We start from the raw sequence: 17865 nt of genomic DNA on the forward strand, positions 1-17865 counted from the left end.
GTGGAGCTCTCAGTATTGGGATGAGGGGTGACCTTCTGTTTTAGATATTATGAAAGTGATTTTGACTATTATTGCCTGATCTTAGACTCCAGCTCTTTTCTTTTGTATTCTTTGTCCTGCTTTCCTGCTTTCAGAACCATCTGTAACCAAATTTAAAATAAATGAATAATTTTATGTTCTACGGGGTCATTGCACTGGCAAACATTTGAATAAATTCCTATTCAATTACCTGACTTAAAAAATAATTTGTACTGTTTATACCGTAGGTACCTCACATGGGATATACCTCAAGAGACTATAGTATTGAAGTCGGCTCATAAGAAGCTAACCTTGGCACAACAGGTAAGTAGGGATTTTTAATGATTTCTAGATCAAGCATTATCACAAGCAAGAGTTTTCATTGTTATCAAATGTTATTCCTTGCTGAAAGTTGTTGCTGGACCTTTGTGGAATGAGCTGGGACTCTGAAGCAGTTGGTAGAGTGTCTCAATTTATTTATTTTTAGTTTAAAGGTTTTATTTTATTTTGAATGGCTTATGCCCATTTAATAATGAGATAATTCACATCACTATGCTTCTTGCATCAAATTGATAGATTGTACTATACCAATAGACCAGATTGATATAAATTTGTACACACATATATTACTTTTAGAATAGTCAGTATTGTATTCTGATAGATTTAATTAAATATGATTCTGTATTAGGTGGTTCCTGAATGAGGGAAGGTATATGTACATGGGAAATAGGTTACATGAGACGACTGAATGGCAGAGCGACGACATCGAAAGTATTCCTTATATTCCATGTAAACTAATAAATAGACTATTTCATCTGCAAGTCAGGAAGTAATATAAACTATACTCTTACCCTTAGAGGTTGTTGCCCTGAACAAGGTCATTGCAAATTGTTGGTCCTTTGGAAAATGTCTGACCTCCCATGATAATATTTCAGTCTACACTGCTGACAACCCGACAATTTTAAGAAGCATTTTACAAAAATATACATGTATTACAAGTACTTACCAAATGCTATTGTGGAATTGGTGGCACTTAAGGTTTCAACCTATAACATTTTTACATTTATATTAAAGTTTGTAGAAATGTAAATCAAAGAGCATTTATTATTATTATTATTATAGTCTCATAACCAGCCACAGTCACCTGTGTCAGCTGTAAAAGATGAATCGTCTAAATGGCTGTAGTGGACTGTAAGTCTATTAGAGGATTCTTCTCAATTAAGATGTAATGTCCTATTAAAAAAATCCCTGAGAGAGGCCCATGGCTTGCAAGACACACTGTAATTGTCAATGTCTTCCCTCTTCTATCGCCCTGTGTCGTCTCTGTCAATGAATGAGATTTGCTTCTAGGGACAAGTATGATACATACATGGCCCTAGCAGCATCTAATGCAAATTAGTTTCAGTAGCAAAGAATTGGGAGGTTGAATACTCTGTATCTTATTCCTCTCACTCTGCTCTGCCAAACTACTTCACTCCTGCATAGGTCTGTTCTCAACAGGAACAGTTGTCTGAACTTGGATGGCCCTATTGCTTCATTGTGGACTCTCAGTTGGGATATTATGGAGCACCTCCGTGTTAGCGTGGGTGTCTTCAAGGCTCTTTAGGCTTTCTTTGGTTCATAAATTCATTTTCTATCTTTAAAGGCAGTACTCTTACAATGTCAAATACATTACTGTCCCAATGAAGCCCCAATTAAGTAACTTCTAAGGATTTAAATGTTGGGTTTCTTGCTATTGGATTGCCTCAGCATACAATTAAATATGTATTCTTATATTTTGATCACTATATCATCTGCCACAGGTCATCATTACAAATATATGTTATTAATAGATTTTGGACCTACAGATTGGAAGCCATTAGTTAATCCTCTGTTTTTACTGTTGTTATTATAGGTCATTGAGACACATGAATACTGCAACATGACTTCACCCTCGATTTTTTGCAATACAACTTTTGTGACTGCATTAGATTTTACTAATTTTTATATTGAATATGATTCAGATTGTTTTTCAAATTTTGCTTCATTTCTTATTATTGTATGGCTTTACTGCACTTTTTCCACACTCCTATGTGAGATTTTAATTTGAAACCCTTATAAATTAAAGAGACATTTTGTTCTAGATTTATTCACTTCTTCTGAGCTCCCAAAAGGATGCCCTTTTTAGATCGAAGCCTTCCAGAGAACGCAGCTGTCTGGTTGCTAATGTTTTCTTGCGAACATTCTGAAAACTTCCCTGGGAATGCATTCTACCCATTCCTCACTATTGGCTTTTTGTTTTGTAACTCACAGTTGCTTGCTTTCTGTTTGCTGGCTTTATTTGTTTATGGCTGTCCACCATGGCTTTGCCCCTCCTGTGAACATTGCTGTTTACCACCTCTCTGACTGGTTCCCTGTATCCTTCCACAAGTGCTTGCTTTTTGGTAACTCTTTTTTGTATTTTTCTTGAGGCACTCCACAAGAGAAAATTTGGTTTCAGTTGTCTCCATTGTTTGCTACTTCATGAAGCAGTAAATGTACTGTATTTTTTAAAAAAGTTTCCTGCCTCCCATCTTTCTGCTTGACTGATTGGCCTTATGTTTGCCCCTTTGATCATCAACCTTGCATGCCTCTGAGGAATACATTTCTATCTACGACCTTGTTTGTTTAAGTTATGCTCGCAGTAAAGAGCACTGACCGAATTAGTTATCTTCCTCAATTTAACGACCATGCCATAAGCACTGCAAGTAGGGGAGTGAAGGGTGTTGAACACACACCTAAATAACCATGCTGGAGTTTAGAAGTGAATGACTAACAAACAGTCCTTTAAATGTTGCTTTTCTCTTGTAACGTTTGCTGTGCATACAAACACAGAGATCAAATCTTAGACTCCATCTTCCAGGGAGCATGATGTTTACTTTTCTTTCCCTGACTTCAGAGTGAGAGGATTTTTGTTACATGCTAGGAATATGAAAAGGCTGTAGGATGTTGTTATTTTCTAGAACTGTACAAATATTTCAGAATATATGAGACAGAATTAGTAAAAGCACAAAGGAAGCACTTTTTTGTATTTCTGAAGTGTGGTGGAAACAAATATTTTAATGAGATTTGAGTAGGATCAAAACAAATCAATACAAAAGGTGATGCCAATTTTCACACATTATCAATTATGCTCTGTATAGTTTTATCAGCAAAACTGTGTGTCTGTGCAAATGTAATGGTCATTTCAATTGAAAGTGTGTTCGCTGTTATGGCAGTGCACTACCTCACCATGCATATTGGACTCTGAGCAACTCCACTCTACAACACTCTACTCCACTTCACTGTTTGCCACTCTACGTCCCTCCATTCTGACACTCTTCTCCACTCTATGCCATTCAACGCCACTTCACTCTATGCTACTCTAGTCAACACCTCTTCACTCTACGACACTCTTCGCCACTCTGACACTCAATGACACTTTACTCCACTCCGCTCTACTCCACTCCACTCTATTCTACTCTATGGCACTCTTCCCCACTCTATTCTACGCCACTCTATTATACCCCACTCCACAACACTCTACTCCACGCCACTCCAGTCTACAGCACTGTACACCACAATACTCCACTCCACTCTATGCCACTTTACTCCACTCAATGTCACTCCACTCTTCTCTATGCCACTTCACTTTACAACTCTCCAAGCCACTCTACACCACTCCACACCATGTTATTCCATTCTTCACCACTTCACTGTACTCCACTTCTTTCTGCGCCACTTTACTCCACTCTACGCTACTTCACTGACCTCCACAAAGCTACTTCACTCCACTCTGATACAACACTCCAAAACACTCTGCTCCACTCAGTGACACTCTGAGTCCTTCTAACTCACTCCACTCTCTGACACTGTACGCCACACCAATCTATGAAAGCCCAATCTACGACACTATAATGCATAGCCATTCTACTCCATGCTATGAGATCCCTACTCCATGACACTCCACTCCACTCTACTCCACACCATTCCACTACAGAGCACCCTACTCCATTACACTTTACGCCACGTTACACCACTTCACTTTACTCCATACCACTCCACTCTGCAACACTCTACGCCACTCCGATCTAGACACACTACTCTTCTTCACTCTGTGACACTCTACACCACTCCAGGGCACTCCACTTTACTCCACTCTGCGACAGTCCACTCTGCTACACTCCACTTTATTCCACTCTATGCTACTCCACTTTGCTCCACTCTACGATACTTTACCCCACCCTGCGGTACTCGCTGACAATCCACTCTACACCACTGCAATCCACTTCACTCTGCAACACTTTACTCCACTGTATGCCACTTGACAACACTCTACTCCACTCTACAGCACTCTACCGCTTCGCAACAGTCCACTCCACTCTACACAACTCCACGACACTCCACTCTGCAACACTCTATGCCACACTAATCTACGACACTGCAATCTTTGACACTTTTCTGCACGTTATGGCACTCTACTCCACTCTGTGCCTTAATACTCTATGCCACTCCACTCTACTACAACACTTGACAAATGTACAACACTCCACTCTACTCCAGTCAACTCCACTATACGACACTTAACTCTACGAGACTGTACACCATTCCATTCCACTCCACTCTACGACACTCGGTTCCACTCCACTTTACGACACTCTGCTTTATTCCAGTCTTAAACACTCTTCTCCACTCTACAGTATTCCACTCTACACCACTAACTTTTAGCCATGCTGGTGTACAACATGGCTAAAACACAGTGGCAAAGCCAATACCCTTTGCATCGGCTTTGCCTGCAGTTTGGTTGATCAGACATGTGTTGTGGAGGCTTTGCCTTCCCTCTTGCCGTGACTCTCACATTTACTGCAGAATACTGTGTGAACTCATAACAGAACTTCTCCAACTGCTTTTTCAGAGGTGTCTGTGTCTACAGTAAACTTCTTTGAAGTATGCGCATATCATAATATTGTTGTTAGTCAACTGACAGTGTTCACCTTGATCGTACCAGCAAAAACCTCTCTTCATATTTTCTTTTTTCAAAATACAAGTAGGGTCACTGCAAAATTCTATTTTGAATTGATTATAAAAGTTGTAAATTCAATGAGATTGAGTCTCTTTAATACTAGTAGGTGAAGGCTATTCCAGAGTAGTCCAGACTGTTGTAGGATTTATAGAAAAGCCAGAGACACTCATCTTCTTCCTTCTCTAATCAAAAATTCTCAGGTTTACAGACAAACATGATGTGGAAATGTTGATAATACTAAAGTTGCATCTGCTTGATGTTCCGCAAGATTGTTTGAAAATACTAATATATCACACAAATAGATCAATACAAAATTATTTAAGCTGTCAGGGCATATTACTTGCCTGCGCTTTAATACAACGGTAAATGCATATATCCAAACTGTACGGAAATGCCCATTCATCCTAGATTATGAAGCCCATATTAATGATACCCTTGATTCAATAATTTGCAAAGCAGTCATCAGGGAACCCAAAACCGCACTACTGGGAATAATGCTAGGATGGAATGGATCTCACAGGGCCCAATTTCTGGTGGCCATCAGCTTGTTAGTAGCAAAAAAAGATATTGCTTGTCACTGCCGCTCAGATAGGCCTCCTCCCCTTACTGGGTTAGAGCACTGGGCTATTGTGTGCCAAGGTCGACCAATCCACGAACACCAGTGAAAGTTACCCTAAAATTGTTCCTGCTTCTAAACCTTGTACAGTTTAAGTACAGCTGGTACCTTTTTTAGATCTCCTGTTGCACATAACTGATCTTTCTTCTTTCTCTCAGGGATGGATTTGGGCTTGGCAAAGACATGCATATTTTTTCAAGACTTGCCAGTCACACACCTACACACAAAACACACCACACACGCTTATTCTTTAGGTTTCTTTGGTATGGTGTCTACTGCAAGTCTACTTTTCCTTGCAGCACTCTGTCTCCTTTTCTGTGATGGAAAGTTCTGGAATCTGTCACTCCCCCAAGTCTTATGATAAAAATGGTACCTCACTTGTGTGGCTGGGCCTAGTGCTCATGACAGAACAAATCAAACTATGGTCAATGAGGGTCCCTTCGCGAGAACTCCCATTGATGTTAGTTTGATCCGTTCATGTCGCGGGCACTAGGCCCAACCACACAAGTGGGGCAGCATTGTTTGTGGGACAAGTGGGGAAATTCTGGGTGGCTGGAACGTTGTGGTTTCCTTCTGATCTCAGAAGAATATGGCTCAGAAAAGCAAGGAGAATGTGTGATTTTAGTCAAGGTTTTATGTTTGCAAGACATTGTGGGTAAGAAAACCTGATGGGATGTACGAGAGGCTCAGCACCCTGTACTTCCCTGGATGTTTAGTTTACGACAATATCTAAAGTTGGTATATTTTCCCTAGAGACAATGAACACCCCGGGCAAAGAAAGAAAAGACACATTTTACTGCACAACCATCTAACCTCAAGTACACACATGCACTGGTTGGGTTTTACATGAGGGTGAGTGAAAGGTTCAAAATGTAAATTTTATTAACAAGAGATTTCACAAAAATTAAATACACTGTTATTAATTGATAGCTCAAAAAAATGAACCAGTGACTCACAGATTGTGAGTTGTAAAGCCATGACAAGGAACAAACCCCTTTACAGGCCATTCACACACCTTACATGTGTGGCACACACCAAACCATTCATACCGTCAGCCACGGGTCCAGCAAATTACAGCACTTGCATCAGTTGACAGTGCCATTCAAGGGCCCATCACTTTCATATGCCCACATGACTGACACAGCAATCACACCGGCTGGCGGTTGACAGAATGAGTGGACTGGTGTTTGGCTGGCAATGTGTGTGTAGTGACCAGCAGCAAGTTACTATACACACACCACCAGCCAAATGCCAGCTCACACACATTGCCAGCCAATCGCCAGTCCACGCACACTACCAGCCAAACGCCATCCACGCCAGCCAAGCTCCAGTCTACACGCATCGCCAGCCAAACGCCAGTCCGCACACACGACCAGACTGGCCCCAGTTCACACACACCACCAGCCAAGTGCCAGTTCACACACGCCTCCAGCGAGGAGCCAGCCACACACTGCCTGTCAAGCACCAGTCCATATACACTGCCACCACATAATTTTTTTTTTAAAAAACAAACAAACAAAAAACAATTTGATGTAAATAAAAAAACAACTAATAATACAAACACAACAGCAGGGCCAACTAAATACATCATACTACTGCCAACCCTGAAACTGAATAAAAACTATAAAACGATACACTTTTGCTTTCACGGCTGCTCCCAATAATTCTGTTTCATGTGGTACAATTTAAAATATGTGGTCACAAATAGCCCAGGATTAGAAGGACATTCAGATAGTACATATGACTGTCCTTCTGCACGCCTCTTTGGACACAGACTCTACATCTTCTACAGGGAAAGTTTTTTTTTTTGGGGCGTGGGAGGAATGTAATCAGGAAAGAGGCGATCTTTCAATCCATCCACATCCTCCAATCCTCCAACTCTAAGAACGCTTGCCTGCTCCACTATAACAAGGCTACCTATCACAAACTGCTGGAACTAAAGAAAAGTCCTCTTTCAATCTGGAGAACAATGTTGAATACAACAAAAGCATTGAAGGTTGCTAGATGGAACAAATGGACAGCCTACTTCTTATACAAATGTAAGCCTTACAAACAGTAGTGTAAGTCTCAATCCTCTGATCTACTCTATCTACACCACCCATGTGCTTCTTGTAGTCTAAAATGCACACAGGTTTGTGCCTTTCACCAACCTGACCCCAAACAGTCACAGGTGAAGTACTTTCTTCATGAATGGTTGTCGGCATGTGGATATCTCTTCTGTCTTAAAATTTCAGAGGTAAAAGTTCATTACTACGCAAGACACTGCACTGTCCCCTCTGAAGCTTTTTACATACAAACTCTTTAGGGTAACCTTTACAGTTAGGACGGATTGTGCCACAAGCAGCAACGTCCACTTTGAACAAATCCTTGAACAATTGCACACCAATGTAGAAGTTATCTACATATAAATGGTGACCTTTGTTAAAAAATCCTCTACCACGTTCCCTCACAATTTTCTCACTGACTCCAAAAGTGGACAGACACCCAGAGGGGACAAAAGAACAATCTCCAACAGTGTACACCTTGGAATTATAGACATATCCAGTCCTACTGTCAGACAGCATATACACCCCCCCCCCCCCAAGTGATTCCATATCCTGAGGTGTCGTTAGCAGAACTACTAGACTCTGCCTCTCAAACAGCAGCCGTCAATGAAAGCAGCTACTTAAAATGGAAAGAAAACAACTGAGCCGTGCATAAGAACACAAGGCCAATCTTGTACAACCTCCAGTGCAAGCAGGAGCTTTCAGTCTCTTATCACATAGACACGGAAGCATCCTTGATTCAGGTCACAGTAATTTGAGTCGGTCGTTGCTCCCGTCCCATCACCTGAACCGGAAGAGGAAGCGGAGGAGAAGGAAGGAGGAGGAGTCGCGTCCCAGGGCGTCTGTCCTCCCGAAAGCGCCGAAGCCCCGTCTGTTCCCCTGAAGCCCCGAGGCACCGCAGCCCCAGTGCCAGGGCCGGCGCAGCGTGAGCACCAGCAGCGGGAGGCCAGGGCAGGCCAGGGCAGCAGGAGGAGGTGGCAGAGAGAGCGGGAGAGAGCGATTTTTCCTGAGGGTGCAGGAGCGGAGGGGGAAGGGAGCCTTCGAGGCCGGTGCTCCCTCCGCCTGCCCACAGCAACGCGAGGCACATGAAGCTCACGTCATGCCGATAGTGGCAAGCCAGTTTATCCAGGAGGGGGGAACCCCGAAGCCACCTGGGCCACTCAGGAGCCAGGCAGTGGACCAGCAGGACCGGAATCCCGTGGGACTCTTGGTGGGCCCAGGCCCAGGCATACAACGGTGAGTGAGGTAGGTGGGTTGAGGTGTTGTGGGGGGCAGGGGGCCTTGGTAGTTCCTGTGAGGGGGTGGGGCTTGGTGAGGCGTGCGGGGTGGTGGTCAGAGGTTGGTGGCCGGTTGGTGAGGGGTGACGCTGGTTTCTGGAGCGCACCCTAAGCGTGGTGGGGTTTGGCAGTGCGGCTGCGCTTTCCCGCTGCCTCTGCGCGCCCCTACTCCCAGCGCCGGTCTCCCCACACCACCTGCCTGAAGCCCCATCACCATCTCTCCGCGGTCTTCTCCCTCTAGCCTCGTCTCCCTCTCCTCAGGGGTCCTCCTCAAGGGTCCTCCTCTCCTCTCCCCTCCCCCACCCTCTCCTCACTCACACTCCTCTCGCCTGGCTCGCACCCATCCAGCCAACTCTATGCTATCCTAAACCATTTTTTAGCAATCAAACAATAAAAAAAAAACAAAAACAAAAACAAAAAAGGAAACCTGCGTCAAGAATCTTTCAAACTGCACTGCTGGCCAGGAGAGCGCCGGGTGAGCGTGGCCGTGTTAGTTAGCGGCCGCGGAGTGAGTGCACCAGGGCAGCACGGAAGCGGCCCAGCTAGGTCTGGGTGCAGCCTGTGGGTGCCCTGTGTGCCCCGCTCACCAATAGCACCTAATATCGACAACCCCTTGACAACCCCTCGTTCCTGATGAGTCCAACTCTTCAGGTGTCGCTAGCTGCTGCATCACCTTACCTACCAACATTCGGCAGGAGGCTTTGGGCCAAGGATCCATCCATCTCCCTCCAGCCAGGGTGAGCGCAGCAGTCTTAGTAAACTGCAGCAAAGAGAGCGCACCGGGGCCACATGGAAGCGGCTCTGCCAGGTCCGGGTGCGGCTTGTGAGAGTCCCGGGTGCCCCACTCACCGAGCATCTCAGGTCATGAACGCTAGTCCATCCGTCTCCCGCAGAAATCTGGGCTAAGAGAACTCAGCCATGAGATCAGGATGCCTCAGGCTGCCAACAAAGGGTAAAGTCAAAACTTCAAGACCTCAAAGGGGGGCGCAAAGGAAGGAAAACTGCTCCGCACAGAGCCCGCAAAATAGTAGGTCGGATCAGCAGGCACCGCCCCTTACTCCCTTGCAGGTCTACCTCAAGAAAACAGGTTTTTCCAACAAGTCTACCTTTCTAAAAGATCCAGCCGCAGCCTTCTTCTCAAATCTGTACACCGACGTGGGCCTGCCAACCCCTTTGGTTCCACAACCAATGGCCACTGGGCAGTTGAGGCTCGAGGTACCAGCAAACCCCACTCAACAATTAGGGGCCGATTTACCCGTCCAGGAAGCTTCAAAGCGTCTGACCCCCGAAGTACATAATGACCGCACAGCTCATGAACGACCAAACATCTCCAGGGTCACTAGCAGCCCAACAGTGCGTAAAAATCTGCAGGCGGGTAGTATTGTGACCACGGCTCAGGTTCATGTTCAAGAGAGGGATTCTTCTCAAAGTGACCAACAGCAGGGCACATCTATTAATCCTAGTAACACAGAGCTTTTACTCTCCACAGGTATCTCGATAGAGGTACACGACGACATCATGTATAAGGGAATGCGCCAACAATCGACCCCCATCTCGCGGTCAAATCTTAATACCCAGGGGAGCAATGAGAGATTGGATATGGGCTTTGAAGTAGCTACAGGAATAATGGAAGACTCTTGGTTGCAGTCACTCTCAAAAACAAACAACAAAGACCTAGGTGAAGCATTGGACCTAAAAACCCTTGACCTAATGAATCCTAAAGATCAGTATTTAAACAAACCGCTACTGGTGGGTAGCACCGAAAACAGTTCCTCTATACCGCAACAAGAAAGGCTGCCTAACACAATTATAGAAATTTCAAGTGGTATAAGAAAACCACAACATGACGTCGTAGCAATGGCAAGAAGCATCCTGACTATTTCTCCCCTGGAGACAATCAATAGAGAAGGTAAAACATTTTTTTCCAAAAGTTCCTCTCATGCAGGTTACCCGAGCAGTGAAATGGAAGATCTCACTCGATTACATGCCTAACTGTTAAATGCTCTACACACTTCAACTACGGCTCTTAACATGCAATCGGATAAGCTTGACTTACAAATGGACCTAATGAAGGTTATGGCAATACACATCACCGACATCAATCGTAAGCTGGATCTGCTGGCCATTCGGCCATTGGAGCAAATATCCAGTCAACAGCAAGCCTTTTGCAACTGTGGCCCAGTAATAGATAAACTAAGCACGTTACCAACTATTTTAACAGAGATACTGCAGAAAGTTAAAACAAGCAATATCGATGAAGCAACATTCAATACTACAAGCCACGATTCAGGTGATATAGTCAGACTTCAAAAGACACCAGGTTTGGCGGCAAGTAGTCCTACAAAAAAAGAGGCAAATACCCAGGGTATATACTCAATTAGTACGGATGAATCGTCACAGCTGAAAGAAATAGTGCCCACTAATTCTGAGTGTACAAACGAGCGCTCAGCTCGAAAACCGAAACCCCTAACTAAGAGACAAAAAAAGCGAGCCAGGAAGGCAAGGAAACAAACATGTGCCAAAGCAGCTAATGATAATCTTTACCCAATATTTTCGGTGTTCCAGAAACCACAAACCCAAGACTCTGGATCTTTAGGGAATCAGAAGGCTCCAAATTACGGGAAAGCCACAAGGGATGGGGCAGTCAATGGTTTAGGTCCGTTACCAACTGCCGCTTCACCAAAGTCAGCTGTACACAAAATGGCTCAGTCGACAGCATAATTTCAGTCTAACCCGCACGCCTTGGAGTTGAGGGAAGTTCTGGACCAGGCACCCCGACAGAGGTGTCCAAAGGAAAAAACGCACATGAGTAGCGAAAAATCTCCAAACCAACCAGACGCTCTAATACCGAGAAAGGGCCAACCATGGTCAATAACAGCCGGAATACTAAGACCAAAGGACGTCCCACACGCAGCGGCATCAGCCGCCTCTCTATTCGGTAGGAACAAGAAGCAACTTGTGCCCCAAGTATCACCTTGCCAAGCCACCACTTCGCACGTAGCTGCCACACAATTCCCAGCAACACCCCCGGGTACCACAGCAGGCATCATGTCGAGCCTCAAGTTAGACCCATGGAAAGGATCTTGCACCCAAGCTGGTGCCACGCAAGTCATAGAAATTTCCCCAGCTACAATGTCGGGCAATCGACCAAACTACAAACTACTTTCAAGAAAAAATACTGATGAGGCAAAAGCACAGTCCATAAATCAGACTCATAAACTCTCACTCTCAGCATACGGCTTGCAATCCGGCATTAGTAACATCAGCAGCGAAGAGCTCCAGACAACAAGCCCAAGTCACACCCACCCCTCTAGGGTGGTCACAATTACAAACAATCAAGGGCTAATAAAAACTAAAGTTACATTTCATAATAGCCAAACCTCAGCAACCAATTTCTCAAACGAAGTTTCCTCAATCAAACAAACACCCATATTAGACAGGGTACCATATAGTAGTCAGTCGGAGGGGGGCCAGTTGAGAAGGCCATCGACACAGAAACACCGCTCACCCCCACCAATTACAATCCACTCAGGCCACTGAGAATGATTGTGAATTAAGGCAGATCCTTTTTACCCTGCAATATAAATCACGAGGCCATCAAGACAGCTTAAATAGGGGTAACATTCTGAGGCTTCTTGCCGAGTTTCCACCAACTAAGAAAATCGTATCCGCAGACTTGACATCGGTGAAATTCCTCTCTGGCAGCGCTCAAAATGGGCTGGAGCAAACTCTAACAATGTGGAGAACAAGTGATATTGCTACATTAATTATGGCAGTCAAACAGCAATTCGAAATTTAGGGCGTACGGTTATCAGAACCATCCAGTCAACGCTATCCCTTTCCCCTATTGTTAAATTCTAGAGAAAAATTGCCAACGGCCATCGAATTCGTAGGGGGCCCGGAATTGGGGGAACTGGAACAAAGGCAGTTTAAACGGAAGGTACCTAACTTAAAAACCAACAGTGGCCCCCCAACTGTACTGAAGGGAGAGCGAGATGAATGGAGATGGATGGCTCACACTTTAAATTCGAGGAAAAACAATTGACCTAGCGCATTAAATACAGTAAACATTGATCAAAGTTTGGCTGTCACCATAATGTCCTGGAACATCGCCGGTGCAAAAACTATCATAGCAGACGGGTTCACAGCAATGACTAGTTGCAATTATTCCATAATCCTACTACTAGAAATGTGGCTGGAGGACCCAATCGAATTAGGAGGCTACTCGCTACACCACATTAGTGCCAAAAAATCAAAGAAATCAGGTAGGCCAAGTGGTGGTCTAGCCACATACATTTCAACGGCACTTCTTGTTTCAACAGAGCAGTTGGCTTTCTCAAAGACTGACATGTAGGCCATTAAAATCACCTTCAGTAATAATCAGCACGCCCCGCTAGTCATTTTTAACGTCTATGCCAATCCGCGGAAAAATCGGAAATTACTGCTCTTTGATGAATTACTGAATAGGGTGGAAGAGATAAGATGCGCTAATCCAGCATGGGACATATTAGTGACAGGCGACTTCAATGCTAATTTAATACACACTCCAGAACCAGACGAGCAACTGGCAGCTGAAAATGCCATATGGTCAGTGCCGCTCCAAACACTGCCAGCGCAGAAAAGACTGGACACAAGGGGTAAACAACTGGTAGAGGCACTGGAGCACATGAGTATGAGGGTACTAAATGGCAGGATCAACGATGACATCCCGCCAAGCTTCACTCATCATAGCGCAAAGTCTGCGACAATAATAGACAATACAGCCGTGTCACTTCCTTTGCTAGCTCATGTTAGCAAATTTAAAATTAAACCTACTCTCCATAGTGACCACTCATTTCAGCACATAGAACTCGTTTGGAATGCTCTGTGCCTTCTTCCAGCTATAAAGGAACTAGGGACAATAACATCTATCAACCTAAACCGCCTGATCTGGTCGGAGTCTTCATTACCAAGGCTGTGTAAAAACATAAAACATTTGCTTCAATTGGCAATATGCCAGGACCTACCAACAGTGGAAGCGTGGGCCACTTTTCTTCAGTCAGTACCCTCTCTTGGCCTTGCCAGGCGTCAATTGCCACATAATAATCAGGCAAGGTCTTCAAACCTACCAGTAAAAATTTTTGAACTAAGGAAGGAATTGAGGCGCAACATTAGACTAATAAAAGATAGCTCTCCCACAGCAACCCAATGCGCCCAAATAAAAATCCTACGGAAAAATTACAAGAATCAGGTATGGCAAACCAAAAAGGAGGACGTCTTCCGGCTCAAATTACTTCATAATTGAAGGAAGTCTAATTCAAGGGCCTTTTGGACAACAGTGAATAGAATCGGCCGGCAGGTAAGAATAATAAACTTTACATTAGTCCCAGAAGGAAAATGGGTGGAATACCTTGCCAACATTTTCTTTAAACCACCCTCATCTGAAGTAAATCAGCCTCTGAAGGAGTCAATAAAACTCACAGACGTCAGTCAGAGCGGGACAGGGTTTAGCGCCAAGAACGTCGCCCTAGCCATCAGGAAGGGTCGCAGGGACGGGGCCCCTGGTCCTAATGGTCTTCCGCAAGCTGTCTTCAAGGCTGACCCTGAATATTGGTCAACAACACTGTCAATCCTGTATACTGAAGTTGAGTGTAACACAATCATTCCAGAAAGTTGGAGAGGATCCATCATTAACCCAATATACAAGGGGGGTTGTAGAACAAACCCAGCCAGTTACAGATTGATAGCGTTAATTGACAGCGAGGCCAAATACTTCGCTACCTTAGTCCTGGCCGACCTGCTCAATTGGTCAAACTCAAATAACCTGATTCCTTTGAATCAAACTGGTTTTAGGAAGAGATATGGTACAGTGATTAACATTCTTACACTAGGAGACATTGCCAACCGAGCAAAATGCTTAAAGAAAAAACTATATTTATGTTTCGTGGACTTCAAAAGTGCTTTTGACCGAGTCGATAGGGCACTTCTCTGGAGCAAATTGCGAAGGTGGGGCCTGCAAGAGCGTACTCTCAGATGCATAGAAATGCTATACGATAAAACTTGGGTACAGGTCAAGGTAGCAGATGACTCAAAAATTTCTAGGAGGATACTGACAAATATAGGACTAAAACAGGGCTGTGTTTTGGCCCGCACCTCTTCAACCTTTTCACAGCAGATCTCTCCTTGAAGCTGGATGCAACCAACTTCCACTCTCCAAGGATGGGAAGTTCGACCCTATCACACCTTTCATACGCTGACGATATTGTTCTGCTAAGCCACACAAAAATAGGGCTGCAGCAGTTGGTCACTACTTTAGGTGCATACGCAAAGACAAACAAATTAGAAGTTAACACCTCAGAGACCAAAACCATGTCCATGGGATGTCCTCTGAATCTAGCTAACAATATAAAGTTGAATGGCATTACCCTTGAAACAACTCACTGCTATAAATACCTTGGCATCATTATCGATAACCAGGCCAATCTCGCGCCGCAGAAGCGCTACATTGCACATAAGTGCAAAGCTTTAACGTTAGCTTTCTGTACCCTAGCAAAAAGATTAAAGGCCCATTGTATAAACCGTTACTGTCAGTTATTTCGGCCAAATTCCTCCCAGCCACCACATATGGAAGCAAAGCTTTATATGGGAAAGACGCCCTGCTACTGGACCAACAACAAATAAAAATTTATAAGCAGGTCTTTAAACTTCCCGGCTCTGCTTCTCCCGCACAGGTCAGGCTAGAATTTGGCCTAATACAACAGCAGTTGGGCAGGAAAGCGCATACAATAAAGTCCTGGTACAAAATAAGAAAAAATATGACCAGCCCCCTAGTCATGGCTTTATGGTATTCAGTGAGCAACAATCCAAAATCAGTATATAAAAGGTATCTGTATAATTCTCTGCAAGAGACAGAAATGATGCACCTGGGGACTCCAACATCTCATATCCACTGTTGTGTCGAGCGCTAAAAAAGGAAATGGGATTGCAGTCCTTTCTAGCTGATAAATCTAAATTTGCACAGCGCTCGCACACCTGGCTTCTTATGCACACTTATACCACCTTTGCGCCATCACAATATCTGATTTCAACTTTCGCACTACATATCAAGCGTCGTTTGCTGGCTCTTCGTCTAGGCGCTCTACCATCCAGAGCGGACCAACCGTCTTGGAAGAATGGAGGAGAATCTTCCTGTAGAGGTTCCAAGGAAGACATGGTCCATCTGATTTGTATTTGCCCGGCCTTAAAGGAAGCACGACAACAACTGTTAAAACCAGTCTTCGAGAGGAATGGGACTCGTTCCTGTCGGCCAGCAGTGATGTCAATGTTTGACCCTCACGATCCGCAGTCAATCTGCAGATTCATCAAATTTCTGACTGTCCACACCACAAGCGTAAACGTACTATTTAGGACACACCTTAGCTGACAGTTGGCTCACTTTTAAGTGTTCATTTATTTTATTAGTCGCGTATTAAAGTTTTGTCAATGTTATAGCACGTGGAAGGACACATTTTAAGACGACTCAGTTAAAAAAGGAAAAGAGAAGCCCGAAGGCGCAACAGCAGGTTCTTAGGCTGTACACACTGAGTTAGCATGTAACATCAACTGCGCCACGGGCATCAAGTGTCTGCAAAGTTAGTTTAATGGTCACTCCGCCCCTTGACTGTTTTAGAATTGCAAGCTATCAAAAATCATTAAAAAAAAAATATATATATATATATATCTCTTGGCACATCGCACTTTAGTTGTATATTTATTTCAAAGATTTTATAGCATTTTCTCCTTTTGTTTGTCCTTCTTTTATAGAATTTTATATATTGTATAAAATGCATTGATTGTTATGGTTTTCATTAACTAAACAATAAAGATTACTACAGCATATACATCTTAATTCCATAATGTGCCCTCTTTCTGGGATTGTACTGCCTAAAACCTAAACGCCCCTTGAAGAGTACCAAGGACTCATCCATAGTTATTTCTTACCCTGGCACATAGAGCTCTGAAAATTGATCTACAAAATGATCAGGGACAGGCTGAATCTTGAAGAGACTGTCACAATCAGGGTGATCTTGTGGCAATGCTGAAGCATTACCAACAAAATGCAGCATTCAAAGCAGAAACAAATACCGATCATGACTCATGGTTACATGTAATATAGCCGTTGCCACCAGGGACTAGTACACCGATATGAAGACCGCAACAGCTTCCATATAAAGCCCATCAAAAAAGTTAAACCCAAGAACTTCTTCAACTCAACCAGATTTGTGGGAATCCATTGGCTAACTCTAGAGTGGGGCTTAAATCTGGCACTGTTGTGTCTCAAATACTGTTCGGCATACAAATTAGACTGATCAACAATGTCATCCCAAAATACATTGTCTATAAACAACTGAAATACATTTATAAGTAAAAAATGTTCAGTATTCACTGTACACCTTGCGACTCCTTTAAAGGCAGGCAGCACAGGTGCACCATGTTTGGGGCAACCCAGAGCTCAGCACTTCCACTAGGAAGTCTTTCAGCCCAGACTGCACTATTGGCATACCAGTGTCCTCCTCTGAAAGAGGCACTTACTCCACACTGGCAGTGGCCTCATTGTCAGATCATTCCTCTCAGACAGAAAATTCACTGGCAGAATCTTGGACTTCCTCCTCTGATGCAGAGTCAGACTCAGAACTGTGGTCAGAGGAAGATTCAGAAAGCAAGCTAACAACCTGCTAAGCGGTAACCCTGCGGCTAGCCATAATCCTTAATAAAGGATTATAAAAGTAGCACAGCAAATAAGTCAACAATATCCTACACTGTGTAAAATATGTAATAAAGAAATTGTGTCTTTATCAAACAGAAAGTAAAACTACTGGCATATAGTAATCTGGAAGGAAAACTCAATCAATGCAAAGTACACAAAGATCA

General features: G+C 43.9%; 1 protein-coding gene across 4 annotated transcripts in view; it reads left to right on the forward strand.

Moving 5' to 3' along the window:
* Positions 1 to 17865, forward strand: part of DCAF17 (DDB1 and CUL4 associated factor 17) — a 444850-nt gene that overhangs the window by 146660 nt on the left and 280325 nt on the right. For all 4 annotated transcript variants that reach the window (XM_069225322.1, XM_069225323.1, XM_069225325.1 and 1 more), the window contains one exon: positions 267 to 342. In XM_069225322.1, the coding sequence (XP_069081423.1) occupies positions 267 to 342 (76 nt within the window). The remainder of the gene's footprint in view (positions 1 to 266; positions 343 to 17865) is intronic.

The sequence above is a fragment of the Pleurodeles waltl genome, chromosome 3_1 (genome assembly GCF_031143425.1).
Source record: "Pleurodeles waltl isolate 20211129_DDA chromosome 3_1, aPleWal1.hap1.20221129, whole genome shotgun sequence".
Lineage (NCBI taxonomy): Eukaryota > Metazoa > Chordata > Amphibia > Caudata > Salamandridae > Pleurodeles > Pleurodeles waltl.